The sequence below is a fragment of the Prunus dulcis genome, chromosome 4, assembly GCF_902201215.1.
Source record: "Prunus dulcis chromosome 4, ALMONDv2, whole genome shotgun sequence".
Classification (NCBI taxonomy): Eukaryota; Viridiplantae; Streptophyta; class Magnoliopsida; order Rosales; family Rosaceae; genus Prunus; species Prunus dulcis.
In genome coordinates this window covers 12,540,111-12,554,336 of record NC_047653.1, presented here as the reverse complement: position 1 = coordinate 12,554,336, position 14,226 = coordinate 12,540,111, and the positions used below count along the sequence as shown (strand labels likewise).

Here is a 14,226-nt window from a genome sequence, read left to right as displayed (position 1 = left end):
GTCCGCTTTGGGCCTCCCTCACTGCCCGCACGGTTTTGTTTCTGGGAGCTCACGGAGCAACTTCCCAGGGTGGTCACCCATCCTGGGATTGCTCCAGCCTCCAACTCGCTTAACTTCGGAGTTCCTACGAACCCGAAGCCAGTGAGCTCCCAAAAGGCCTCCTCTAAGTCAGAGTGGCGCAGCGGACTGGCCCAACTCCACCTAGCAAGATATTGTCCGCTCTGGGCTGGGCCGACGCCCCCCCTCACGGATTTGTTCCTGGAGCTCACAGAGCAACTTCCCAGGGTGGTCACCCATCCTAGGATTGCTCTAGCCTCCAACTCGCTTAACTTCGGAGTTCCTACGAACCCGAAGCCAGTGAGCTCCCAAGAGGCCTCCTACTATATTGATGCGAGGTGTGCCATATAAGGCACATCACCCCTTCTCCGTTTGGTCGATGTGGGATCTCACAGCTTGGGTCATTCTTGAAATATAAGAGGATATGAGTTTTTCACACACACACACACACACACACACACACACACAATCAATGTGTCATGAGAGTTAGAATACGAAACCACTGATCTACAAATTAAGGCCATTTTCCACTAATCTAGACCCGATTAGTGTTAAGACTTAACTATTAAGCTTGGGTAAGAGTATAAATACTTTGTTTAGCTTTCTAAATCAATACAGTGAAAAATCTTCAGAACTATTCAGAAAAAACATTTCTAGTTTTCTCTCATTTTCATAGCCTTATGTTTATTATTCTTACAAACAGAAAATATAAACGATGTAGATTTATTGCGAGAGAGTAATACTGAACTCTCAATGATTGTAGATTTATTGTCATAGATTCATCTACTCTAAATTGAAGACTTTTCCAAGTCAAGCTTTTGGCTGCATCTACTCTAAATTGAAGATTCTTGATCAACATCAGTCAATTTAATAGCGACTTTGATAACAACTTAACTTCTTTTTTGGGTTGGCCGTGGACTTGAAGAATTAACAAGTCTTTGGATTACAATTTGCACAAGATAATAAGAGGACATCGGATAACAAATGTATGTAAAGTGAATTGGCCGAGTGATAGTCAACGCCCTCATCATGGATGCTAGGAAACAACCAAAATGAAATGTAATTTATTAAAAATACACTCTAAGAAAATTTGAACGGTAATTTATCACTACAAAATTTAGAGTCGAAGTACGACAATAAGAGATTTCAAAGGGTAGCAATGATAGTGAGAAAAGGAAAATTAGAAAAATACAAAGAAAGAAATGCGTGGGCACTTCAAATTTTGGTTAGAAAAGTATGATTATATTAATAATACAATAGCCTAAAATAAAATTTGAGAGGGGCACATGCCCACCTTGGGCCTTAGCTCCCTCCATCATTGGGTACGGATATTGCATTCATAAATTACGCCACGAGAGAAATACAAATACAATAGCCACAATGGCCACTACAACTACCCAAAAATGTATTACAAACAACACAAAAGGATCCATCGGCAACATCAAACTCATACACACATAGGACAAAAGACAGTATGTCATAAACACATGTCTGGAAAAACCAAGTATAGCATCCACAACCACTGGTGGATCCAGGAATTTTTTAGTGGAGGTGCAATTTTGAAAGGCTAAAAGCTTTATAAAAAAAGATTGACAACCTAATATTCTTATATAAAAAATTGAACTACCCAAATTATTCGAAAGAGGATTTAGACATTTTCTCTTAAAGTAACGTTACATAAGTATATAAGTAAAGCACATAAGGGTTTTAGGTCTATGACTAATTGACTATAGTTTGTATATATATATCAATTAAAATGGAAATTAATATCAAATCATCAATTAATTTAATGAAAATCAATATCAATTAATCTAATGAAAATCAATATCAAATTATCAATTAAATAAACAAAGCATAATTGATCATATCTCGAGTTGTGCGTTGCGTAGTCTCTTCCTTCTCGAGTTTGCTACTGAATAATGATCATAAGAGCCAAATCTGTAAGGGGAAAAAAAAACAGATTACACAAAAAGGAAAAAAAAAAAAAGGAAACAAATTGGCTACGATCAAGAAGTTAAAAAAAGTGCGCTCAAGAAGAAGAAAAACACAGCATCATTGTTTAAATAAGAACGAAAACCTCATACCCAAAAAAATAATAAAAGAAAGAAAACCAAGCCCACGAAATGTAGCAGGCCTTTTTGTTTTGCAAGGCTACCGGTGATTCTGTGATTACCAAAAATTGCTATAATTCTTTGATTGCCAAAAATTGCCAAAAGAGTGTGCTCAAGAAGAAGAAAATCATGCTTGCTTGGAGTTTCTGATGTTACTAAATGAAAATCAATTTCAATGTGCTTTAATCAGTTTATAATAGCTTTTTCTAGAAGCTCTTTATTAGAAGTAGGTTAAAAATATGATTAAAAATCCAAGTGCATTGTGATTTATGATGCACTGTGAAACAAGAAGCTATTACCCTCCATTTGCTTTTCAAAGCTGCAAATAGTTATGGATCAAGCTATAGTGGACAATACAAATATCCTTTATTAAGGTTTAGTTTCTGTCTGGCCCGAAACAGAATAATACAGCATAGCAAGCCCAACAACCATCTCTCTCAAAAACTCGTAAATCCAATCAACATGGCAACTGCTATAAAATTAAGAGGATTTTGGTGAGAAATTTAGAAGAAGAGAGAATAATTATGGAAGAACAATTCTCAAGAGCTCAACTATGAGTTCCTACTCATCTAATCTTGTATCTAGTGCTTCATTCTCACTAATGTTGGTGCCTATTTATAGGCATATGTAATACACTATTTACTATAATTTAAAATATAACATAGAGTGGTGAGTCATATGGTAGGTTTCAATCATAATGGTAGGAATTTGTGGGGTAAGGATATAATGATAGGGATGATAGTCAATGATGGGCATCCACATTATGATAGGTAGATGGGTATCCATATAAATCTTTGGTGATTTACAACAAGGATTTACAACACTCCCCTTTGAATGTCCACCATGCATGGAATATGCCTCATTAAAAACTTTGCTAGTAAAACCCAGTGAGACAAAAACTGGTCGAAGGGAAAAATAGTACATAACCATGTGTAACATAAAGCATTATTGACAAGCGTGTGACAATGCCTCGTTAAAACCTTGCTAAGAAAAATCTAGTGGGATAAAAACTTGGACTAAGGAAAAAGTGTACAGTGTGTGAAGACCTTATTGATGGCACACTCCTCCTGATGGTGGTAAAATATCTTTAAGTCATAAGATAAACCATCTTTCTGAATGTATCTTTCTGAATGTTGTGGTCGTCGTAGCTTTGACAACCCATAATGGTGATGGAGCTGAGCTTTATCTGGAAATACCATGTCCGGTTTAGTATACTGCTAGGAAATCATTTAAGTGCTCAACGGATAATCCATATAAAAATGCTTCAATACTTTCTTATAATATAAGCCGATTGGTGGCCAAGAATCTCGTTGGCATAATGCTCGATCTTCAGGTCGATACACTATCTTGAACTCTTCAAGAGTTTTAACCATGTATTAACACTTCAGGAGTTTTAATCAACTATTAACTCTTTAGGAGTTGTAATGTGTTGCAACATGTCATAATTAATGTACTCACTGAGGCAATTTATACTAAATCCATATTAATATTAAGTACGAAATTGGTGCTTCATGCACTTGTCTTTCAAAGACTTGCTTCATGCAATTTGAATCCTTCAGGGATTTTCTTTCAGGGATTACACTTCATGACCGTGGTGATGGATTGGAGGCAGCTGCGAGGCAGCTGAAAGCTATCTCAGAGAAATTTAACATCCCAGTTGAATTTAATGGAGTGCCAGTTTTTGCATCTGATGTCACACAAGACATGCTTGATGTCAGGCCTGGAGAGGCTCTTGCTGTGAAATTTCCCCTGCATCTTCATCACACACCAGATGAGAGTGTTGATGAGAACAATCCGAGGGATGGGCTGTTGAGAATGGTAAAGTCACTATCTCCAAAAGTGACCACTTTGGTGGAGCAAGAGTCAAACACAAACACCCCTTTCTTCAATAGGTTTGTGGAGACTCTAGAATACTACTTGGCAATGTTTGAGTCGATTGACGTGACCCTGCCGAGGAACAACAAGGAGAGGATCAACGTGGAGCAGCATTGTCTGGCAAGAGATATGGTGAACATAATTTCTTGCGAGGGAAAGGAAACTGTTAGTATGAAAATTGTATTGTCATTTCCTAGATATGTAGGGTGTCAATATCTTTTACTAGAAGTTTTGGCTCAACACATTCAAACCCGGATTTTCGAAGAAAGACTTGATCGATATGAGGAACCTGATTTAGGTAAATCATGACATAATCATGCATTCATTATAGGATTCCTAGTTGGAGTTATTTTCATTCAAGTACTTTTATATTAGTCCTTTAATAGGATTAGATTTTATCTCTTAAGATTCTTTCCTAGTTGGACCCTATTTTGATTTAAATTAAATATTATGTTTTCTCTTGAGATTCTTTGACTTCGAGAGCACTTTTTATTAATACCAAATTGGTTTCCATGATCAACATTGTTTCTTCTATAAACAATTGGTTATAGTGAAAGTCACAGAGTTGACGAAATCAATTAGGATTCTAAGAGTATCAAAACTAATCAATGGCAAGATATTGATTCGTGGCTTTTTGCACTTCTTTGCAAAGAGGAGAATGAGTAATGTATAAAACATTGTGTGTATCTCTTTTGGAAACCACAGCTTTCTAATATTTTGTTTGAGCATCTAAAAATCCTAATAAAAGCTGTTGTGCATATATTTCAGATAAATCATCAAGTGTTCCGTGTTTACTTGATGATTTATCAAACACTTTAATCATTCATATTGCATTCATTTGCATTGTTCGGTGACTCATACGGTTGAGGGCACCAAGACCGTGGTAGCGGTTTTCCTCCAGCGAGCTTGAAGCAATCGTGACCAGTATTGTGTTCAACATAAGCAGTGTCGAAGATCATCCCGTGACAGAAGTTGAGTTACGAAGAAGTCGAGAAACATTATCTAGAATGTGCCTAGGATAAGCGTGTGAGTACTTCTTGTAATCATCGTTCTATAGTGGATTTGTGTTGGACTTAAAAGTCCCGTGGATTTTCCCCAGAGGTGGGGTTTTACCACGTAAAATAATTCTCTGCGTGTTCCTTTATTTTATGTTCAGTACGTTTCCGGATTGATAAGCCATAAAAATTTATCTTGTACTATACATTATATTATTTTATTAAAAAAATTTCTCTTCATTACATTTTTTATTGAAAAAAAAAACCAAATTTAAATTTTACTTTTTTACAAAATAAAAAAAAAGTAAAATTAACATTAAATAAAATATATTTTATTTTTGCGCGGCGGAACTCTTTTCGTCGCGCCAATTCACGTTTTTACAAAATAAAAAAAAACGTAAAACGAAATTTTAAATAAATTTTTTATTTTTGCGCGACGAAATCTTTCGTCTCGCGAAAAAGAAATACACGACAAAGACAATTTCGTCACGCAACAAAAATCGTCGTGCAAATGTCTGAGACACGAATTGCGCGACGAATACAAATCGTCACGCAATTAGTTGCAACACGAACTGCGCGACGAATATAATCCGTCGCGTTGCATACTCGCAACGAACATGCTGTCGTCGCGCAAAGGTTTTTGAGACGAACAATTCTGTCGTCCCTAAGCTTTTTATGCAATGAAGGTTAACCATTGCTCAGTTTTGTGCGACCAATGAAAAAACTTGGTCGCACAAAGTCTTTCTTTCGATCTTTGAGCGACGAATTTTCTGTTGCGCTGAAATTTATGCAACTAAAATATACTTTGCTTGACGATATTCTCTTCGTCGTGCAAACTGTAAAATGTAGTCATGTCATATTTTAGCAATATTGTGGTACGGCCAACAAACTGCATCTCCAGCTGGCGAGCTGCCTAGTGCCTCAATGGCAAGGGTTCGAAACCCTTTGGAAGCACTTCGTGGTCAGGAGAAAGCCGATCCCCGAGCGGGGATTAATCCCACCCTTCAGATGTGGGGACCCCTTATAGTATTTACCCAAAAAAAGAAGTATCTCCTCCTGATTGGTCGGGACCCGATAAGAGGATAAGGGTAATAATGACCTAAATCCGATAAATGGTCTGAGCCCACTTGAAATTACAAAAGATATCCCACTCAAAAGTTGACATCCCTTCCCTATATAACATGAGTACATAAACAATCCTTTTCATACTTGCAAAGCAAAGATCTAAAAAAATTTACACCAATACAAATCATGTCACTAGAAGCTGGTTCAGTAGCTCAATCACAAAGTTCTAAGCCTGATCAAATTGTTCGACATAACAGAAGTTACCTCAGGTTCAGGGACAGTAACAGAGTGTTCTGCCTCCACCTCATACACAGGAACAGTACCTAAGTGTTCTACCTCCATATCATCAAGGAGAGCCAATTTTGAGCCGGTGGGTTCTGCCCTCTGAGCTTCTTGATGCTTCTTGGCCAGTGCAATATTTTTTGCTATCACTTCAGCAGGTATCTCCTACATCTTGACCTCCAATATTCCTTGTCATAGAAGGATTTTCCATAAACAGACAGAATAGGGCTTAGAAATTTCCACTCATGTAGAATATGATAAAACAGGATAGGAAAAGGCAAAATTGAAAGTCTACCTTCAATCACTTGTGTATTGATGTCCTTGATCATCTGCACCATGAATTGCTTGGATGCTGCCTCTGCGTAGACAGTCCAAGAGTCCCAACCATCAAAAAGCACTTTGGTTGCAGAACTGGAAGCAGGCAGACTATGGAATCTACCCTTCCACCAAGCATCAAACTCGGCAGAACTGCAGGAATTTGGCTCCCAAGACGGATATAGAGCATCCACGCTGTTGTTGATCTTGTTCATAGAGCACCTGCAGTCCTTGTGCACTTCCAGATCATCTGAGTCTCTCTAGGAAGTGGCCCGATTGCAGCTTTTGTAAGACTTGAGTGGGATCAACTGAGGGCAACCAAGTTGCCTGGCACAGAAGTTGGGGTGATACACTTCTACCCCCAAGTGATAGTTGGGAGGCTTCCCACCTCCAAAAGGTAAGTCCCGGGGCAATGTCACACTCAGAAACTTCTTCCTGAAGTATGTTCTGGCCACTTCTTCTTCGGGTTCCTTCTCAAATGGTCTGAATCCAGGTTGGAACCAAGGATAAGTCCTTCTGATCACCACTTGCCACTGAGAGGTAGACATTCTATTGCATGATTGTCGACGCCATCTCCAGTGAGATAAGCAGGAGATAGTGAAGAAAAAGAACCCTTGGCACGAGTGTTTGGAGAAGACATTTTTTCGAATTCAGATGAACAGGGAAGGATTGAAAGGAACAAGCCAAAAAACAGAGGGTTTCAAGAAAGAAATGAAAGCTGAGACAAGATTAGGTTTGCCGGTGAACAGTAATGGAGTTCAGTAATTTTTTCTAAACTGAGAAATAAGATCGTGGGGAGAGTGGGAAGAAAGGAGTTTCACTTGGATTTAATTAGCCGTTAGAACCCATTTCCCCACGAAGCCCAATTGAATAGGCAGACGAGCACTAGTGCAACGGCAGGAAATGGTGCGCATCATTGAGTCTGAAACTGTTTTAAAACGATTCAGACTTAAGGGGGTATTGTTTGGGCCTGAGAATTCCACACACCAACCCATTTTTTACAAAGAGACCCAGGAACAGAAAAACAGAAGACTGGGCCTTGGCTCCGGAAAGCAGCCCAATGAACATTAAGAAGCCCACGTCTTTTTCAAAAAATAGCAGAGTTTTAAGGAAAAAAACAACAACAAAAATAAATAAATCGAATTACCAATTAAATGGTAATTCGTCACCAAGCATGTCGATAAACTTCTAAAGAAATTGGACTAGGCCCAGCTTTTAAATTCTCACCGTTGATCTCAATCCCAGAGTGCAAGCCAGCAAATTTTTTTGGAAGATCTTTTCTCAGAAAAACCCACGTCACTACTAGACTTTGAAAAAGTCAAAAATTTCAACTATCACAGCAGAGTTGACAGAGAGTTAACGAAAGCAGGTATAAAAGGAAGACTTCTTTGAATCTTTGCAGCCAAAAGATCAAAATCCCTTTCTATATACAGAAAAATTCTACACCAGAGCATATGTCATTTCCAAGGGATAAGCAGACTACATTTTCTAAGGAGATAAGTAGGGAGTAGAGAGTTGTTCATTAGGAAAATCAAACTAACCATCATGACAGGCTGCATTCTTACAAAGGGCAGTTAAAGATTAAAAAGGGATTAGGTTTTCTTTCAAGAAAACGAGAGAAGTGATCACCATAAGAACTAACTGTTGATGGCTTTTCTACCAGAAAAGATAAAATTCCCCTTTTCTTGACATTTAAAATAAAATATATTTCTTTTGGAAAATCTGCCGCCCATTATTAAAAGATTAGAAGCCCCACTCCAGCATTTTCTATAAATATGAGAGGAGGTGAACATATCAAAAGAAGACAGCCAAAAACTAATCAAAAAAAAACTCTCAAGATCACAATTGACAAACTCAAAATGATCACTTGATCTCAAAAGCCTTCAAACACTGAAGTAACCAAAGCTCATTGAGTTACAAGAAACAAGTCAGCTATAATTCAAAATTTCTAATTTCAGTTCAGTTTAGAGAAATATTTCTACAAAGCAAGATTTCTCTCATTATAAATTTGGTTCAGCATAAGCCAAATCAAGCAAAGTTCGGTTTTCTATAAATATGAAAACCTCAACAAATTTTTGGAAAGCCCTGATCAAGCAGAATAGGTACTACAGTGCAGTTCCAGCTCAGTAATCATCAAATCCAGCCACTTCTGCCCCTTTCAGACTGAAGAGGCTCCAATTCTGCCCTTTCAAAAAGCCTTCCAGGGCTTGAAATAGATAAAAGCTCTGCCAAACTCGAATGTTGGTATCGATTTACAACTGAAACTTAACGGTTGAAGTTGTTGATGGTCCAATCCAGCACAGACATACCCAATCCAATCCGGATCAAAAGCAGTTATCTAGGCAGAAATTGAAGTCCAACACTCTTTTGTCTTTTCTAGAGTTGGTCTTTCCCTTTCCGGGCTTTGTAAAAGGCGGTTCTACCTGAAACAGTTCACTTTCTTATCACTTATTATGGCCAGAACTACCAGTTTTGTATTGTGAAAAATTGTGAAGTCCTCACCAGTCTGAGGTAAGAAAATAACTTACTTGGGAGATATTCCTCACCCAAATTCACAATAACTTGGGGCGCAAGTTATCTCTTTTTAAGAAGTCTGCTAGGGTTTTTATTGCTAGTAGCAGCACGCTCATACACAAAAGAAAGTTGACTTGTTGACCACAAATGGTTTTCAAGCCAATGGGGAACTTTACCCTACCATTGCAGGAACAAATCTAAAACGGGTGAACAACCTCGTCCAAGGCCATAACTGCGTAATCCGTCTGATCGATGCTTTTTTCCGCTAGGTACTTGATTGGGATTGTTTAGGTAATCCGTCAGAATATCAATCCTCTCTCTCTAGTCATGCGGCATCTCAGTAGTTGTGTTGGTGTATTAGTGCCCGACCTCTAGGTCGCACGGTATCTCCTTACAGGCTCGGCTAGAAGGCCTCTTAGCGACACTTGGGGTGGTCAACCTGGTAATCTGTGTGTTGTGCCCACCCTTGTTCTAGACTAGACGATTCATTACAATAAATAACCGATTAGGGAAATGTTAGAACGCATTAATTAGTAGCACATTATGCATGAGCCCAAGGAAAGTAGTAGCTTGCCTAAACTGCAGCGCATGCATGAGCCCAAGGAAATTATTAGCTTGCCTAACCTGCAGCGCATTCATGATCCCAAGGAAAGTAGTGGCTTGCCTAACCTACAGCGCATGCATGAGCCCAAGGAAAGTAGTGGCTTGCCTAACCTGCAACGCATGCATGAGCCCAAGGAAAGTTGTACCTTGCCTAACCTGCATGAGCCCAAGGAAAGTACGTAGTAGCTTGCCTAACCTGCAGCGCATGCATGAGCCCAAGGAAAGTAGTAGCCTAAACTGCAGCGCATGCATGAGCCCAAGGCAAGTATTAACTTGCCTAACCTGCAGCGCATGCAAGAGCCCAAGGAAAGTAGTAGCTTGCCTAACCTGCCCCACATGCATGAGCCCAAGGAAAGTATTAGCTTGCCTAACCTGCACCGCATGCATGAGCCCAAGGAAAGCATTAGCTTGCCTAACTTGCAACGCATGCATGAGCCCAAGGAAAGTAGTGGCTTGGCTAACCTGCAGCGCATGCATGAGCCCAAGTAAAGTATTAGCTTGCCTAACCTGCAGCGCATGCATGAGCCCAAGGGAAGTTGTACCTTGCCTAACCTGCATGAGCCCAAGGAAAGTTGTACCTTGCCTAACCTACATGAGCCCAAGGAAAGTGCGTAGTAGCTTGCCTAACCTGCAGCGCATGCATGAGCCAAAGGAAAGTAGTAGCCTAAACTGCACCGCATGCGTGAGCCCAAGGAAAGTATTAGCTTGCCTAACTTGCAGCGCATGCATGAGCCTAAGGAAAGTATTAGCTTGCCTAACCTGCATGAGCCCAAGGAAAGTAGTACCTTGCCTAACCTGCATGAGCCCAAGGAAAGCACGTAGTAGCTTGCCTAACCTGCATCGCATGCATGAGCCCAAGGAAAGTAGTAGCTTGCCTAACCTGCAGCGCATGCCCAAGGAAAGTATTAGCTTGCCTAACTTGCAGCACATGCATGAGCCCAAGGAAAGTAATAGCTTGCCTAACCTGCAGTGCATGCATGAGCCCAAGGAAAGTATTAGCTTGCCTAACCTATATGTTGTGCCCACCCGTGTTCTAGCCTAGAAGATTCATTACAATAATTAACCAATCAGGGAAATGTTAGATCGCATTAATTAGCAGCGTATTATGCATGAGCCCAAGGAAATAAGCAACTTGCCTAAACTGCAGTGCATGCATGAGCCCAAGGAAAAGTATTAGCTTGCCTAACCCGCAGCGCATGCATGAGCCCAAGGAAAGTACGTAGTAGCTTGCCTAACCTGCAGCGCATGTGTGAGCCCAAGGAAAGTAGTAGCTTGCCTAACCTGCAGCTCACCAATAATAATCAATCTCTATGTTGTTTTATGCATGTTTCTTCATCCAAGTTAAGCGGTCTTGTATACTTTTGATCTTTTTAGATGCCACTATATATAAACCAAACTGGTTTCTCTCATACAGTATGCAGCCAAACACAACTTGTAGATTGGTATGTAACCGGTTTAATAGTTGTCATACAACATAATGGAATGGTATTAAATGTTATCGAAATGCAATTTTTAGAGAATTGACTTGAGATAGCGCCACAATAATATTCTCCACACAAGTAAGTTTTTCCCAAGCCTGTCATGCATTAAATGTTAAGGCTGATCAATTTTTTCCATATATACTTGCAGAGGTAAAAAGATCTGACAGTTTTCCACCACAACTACAAATCATGGCTCTAGAAGCTGGTTCAACAGCTCAATCACAAAATTCTGAGGCTGATCAAATTGTTCGACGGACAGCAAATTACCAACCGAGCATTTGGGCGGATCAGTTTATGAATTATGATTCAGAAGACACTGTAATTTATATATCACACAAATTGTTTCAATAACTAAATGCGCATGTTTCTTTGTTTTGTTTCAAAAGAAATTTGACATGTATATTGCTCATTTAACGTACAGATAAATTATGCCCATAAGCAAGAAGAAGTTGATGAACTGAAACTAGTAGTGAGGAGGGAAGTGTTCACAACCAGTGGAGATGATTTTTCAAATCAGATGAAACTAATTGATGCAATCCAGCGCCTCGGCGTGGCGTACCACTTCGAAAAGGAAATAGAAGAAGCACTGGAACATATATATGCTGCAAATCATTTCCATGATGATGATGGTGATGGTGACCTATACAATGTTTCCCTTGGTTTTCGGCTATTAAGACAACAAGGACATAATGTTTCATGCGGTGAGTTATTAGAGAAATTAATGTAACGAGACTGAATTTGGCCAAAATTATTTCTTAATATCTATGTGTTGTGTCCATTTGCTGCAATCGAGCAGGAATATTCAACAAGTTCAAAGATAGTAAAAATGGAGGCTTCAAGGAAAGCTTAATTGCTGATGTGCCGGGAATGCTAAGCTTTTATGAAGCAACGCATCTGAGGGTGCATGGAGAAGATATACTAGAAGAGGCTCTTGTTTTCACGACAAAACATCTGGAGTCGGCAACAACCCATGTAAGCTATCAACTGGCAGAACAAATAGCTCAAGCCCTAGAGAGACCTCTCCGAAAGAGTCTCGAGAGGTTATGCGCCCGTCGGTTCATGTCCATCTACCAAGATGAAGCTTCACATAATGAAGCTCTATTAAAACTTGCCAAGTCAGATTTCAATCTTGTTCAGTCTTTGCATAAACAGGAGCTCAGTGAGATTATTAGGTAGGTTATCTTTTGATTATGTGAGATTAATTACGAGCACCGACTGTAATTAAGTTAGTACCTCACTAATTAAAGCCGTCAATTAGGTGGTGGAAAGAACTAGACTTCGGAAGGAAGCTGCCTTTTGCAAGAAACAGAATTGTGGAGTTATACTGCTGGATTTTGGGGGTCTATTTTGAGCCCCAATACATTGTTGGAAGAAAATTTGTCACAAAAATTATTGCCCTGATGTCTGTGATGGATGATATCTACGACGCGTTCGGTACATTTGCAGAACTTGAGATCTTTACCGAAGCAATTCATCAAAGGTTTGAAATTATTTATTAAAAAAATTTGTTTTGTTTATATTCTATATGCTTCAGATGAATATGGTGTATGCAATTTACAGATGGCATGCCAATTGCATGGATGGACTGCCAGACTACATGCAAATATTCTTCCATACGCTTTTGAATGTTTTCAATGAAATTGAGGAGGAGATGGTGAAGGAAGGAAGAGCATACCGAGCTCACTATGCAAAAGAAGCTGTATGTAAATTAATTAAAGAAACACACAGCTTATTAATTTTCACTATTTTAATTAATTTACATAATATTTATGTCCCACATATGCAGTGGAAAACTACTGCCAAGGCTTACTTTGATGAGGCCAAATGGTTCCACGAAGGATGCATCCCAAGCATGGAGGAGTATATGCGTGTTGCTGCAACTTCTGCTGCTAGCTTCGCACTTTCAACTACATCTTTAGTTGGCATGGGAGATATTGTAACCAAGGAGTCCTTTGAGTGGTTGTTCAATGACCCTAAAATTCTTAGAGCTTCCAATATCATTGTTAGGCTCATGGATGACATCGTTTCGAGCAAGGTACACAGAAACTATGTACTAAATTGTGCTTTAACTATTACATAACTTAGGTCTCTCAATTCATAACTATTTCATCACTTGGATTCTTTTTTGGGATTCTGGATTCCATTTTTGCAGTTTGAAAAAGAGAGAGGCCATGTTGCTTGTGCTATTGACTGTTACATGAAGCAATATGGGGTCTCAGATGAGCAAGAGATAATTGATGTCTTCAACAAACAAATTGTGGATTCGTGGAAAGATATCAACGAGGAGTTCCTTAGACCAACTTCTATGCCGATGCCTATCCTTGAACGTATTGTTAATTTAACCAGAGTGGTGGATCTCCTCTACCAAAAAAATGATGGCTACACACATGCAGGAAAAGTGATGAACGATTGCGTCGCTTTGTATTTGATTGATCCGGCACCAGTATGAGCCTATGAGTTGGATTATGAGAAAGAACTAGCTGTGCTTTATATATTCTCTGTTTGAATAATATGACCTAATTGGCTTTCAGTTAGCCGTAGTGTCAGTTTAGTATTGTTGTACTTTTAAAAAAAAAAACTGTTTATCTTGAGAATAATCAACTTTGAAATAAAGCAGTTGAGTGTAGTGAAACTGTTGTGAGTATAAACAACACTATCAAAGTGTTTGGTAAACTTTTATGTAGAATCATTGTGGTTGTGTATAATAAGAAGAAAACTAATTTTTAGTACATACAGATACATATATTTTGAAATTATCAAAGAGAATTTGAAAGAACCAAATAATATCATTAACATCAACAGAGCATAGCCTAGAAGCATGCCTGCAAATCCACAATTTCCGAAGACCCTAGGTCTGGCTCAGAAGAATTTTTGTCATAATGACTTTTAGTAAAGCATGTGGCACGGTAAATTAGGGTGGTGTAGTAC

General features: G+C 39.0%; 2 protein-coding genes across 2 annotated transcripts; both read left to right on the top strand.

Moving 5' to 3' along the window:
* The first annotated feature begins 3,707 nt into the window (after positions 1-3,707).
* LOC117625388 (chitin-inducible gibberellin-responsive protein 1-like) lies at positions 3,708-4,352 on the top strand. The gene has a single exon (XM_034356948.1). It carries the CDS (start codon positions 3,708-3,710, stop codon positions 4,350-4,352), a length of 645 nt encoding a protein of 214 aa, XP_034212839.1.
* Positions 4,353-11,254: 6,902 nt separating this feature from the next.
* Positions 11,255-13,747, top strand: LOC117624732 ((-)-alpha-pinene synthase-like). Its single transcript, XM_034356153.1, has 7 exons — positions 11,255-11,616; positions 11,720-11,999; positions 12,095-12,470; positions 12,557-12,778; positions 12,859-12,997; positions 13,085-13,333; positions 13,451-13,747. Exons 1-7 carry the CDS (start codon positions 11,488-11,490, stop codon positions 13,745-13,747), a joined length of 1,692 nt encoding a protein of 563 aa, XP_034212044.1. The 5' UTR covers positions 11,255-11,487.
* The last annotated feature ends 479 nt before the right edge of the window (positions 13,748-14,226 follow it).

What these genes read in the sequence shown, in the direction of transcription:
- LOC117625388 (XM_034356948.1), top strand. Translation starts at nt 3,708, where the DNA reads ATGCAATTTGAATCCTTCAGGGATTTTCTTTCAGGGATTACACTTCAT.
- LOC117624732 (XM_034356153.1), top strand. Translation starts at nt 11,488, where the DNA reads ATGGCTCTAGAAGCTGGTTCAACAGCTCAATCACAAAATTCTGAGGCT. An exon ending in AGGACATAATGTTTCATGCG is followed by an intron (nt 12,000 to 12,094) that starts GTGAGTTATTAG and finishes GCAATCGAGCAG; the next exon opens with GAATATTCAACAAGTTCAAA. An exon ending in CTCACTATGCAAAAGAAGCT is followed by an intron (nt 12,998 to 13,084) that starts GTATGTAAATTA and finishes CCACATATGCAG; the next exon opens with TGGAAAACTACTGCCAAGGC.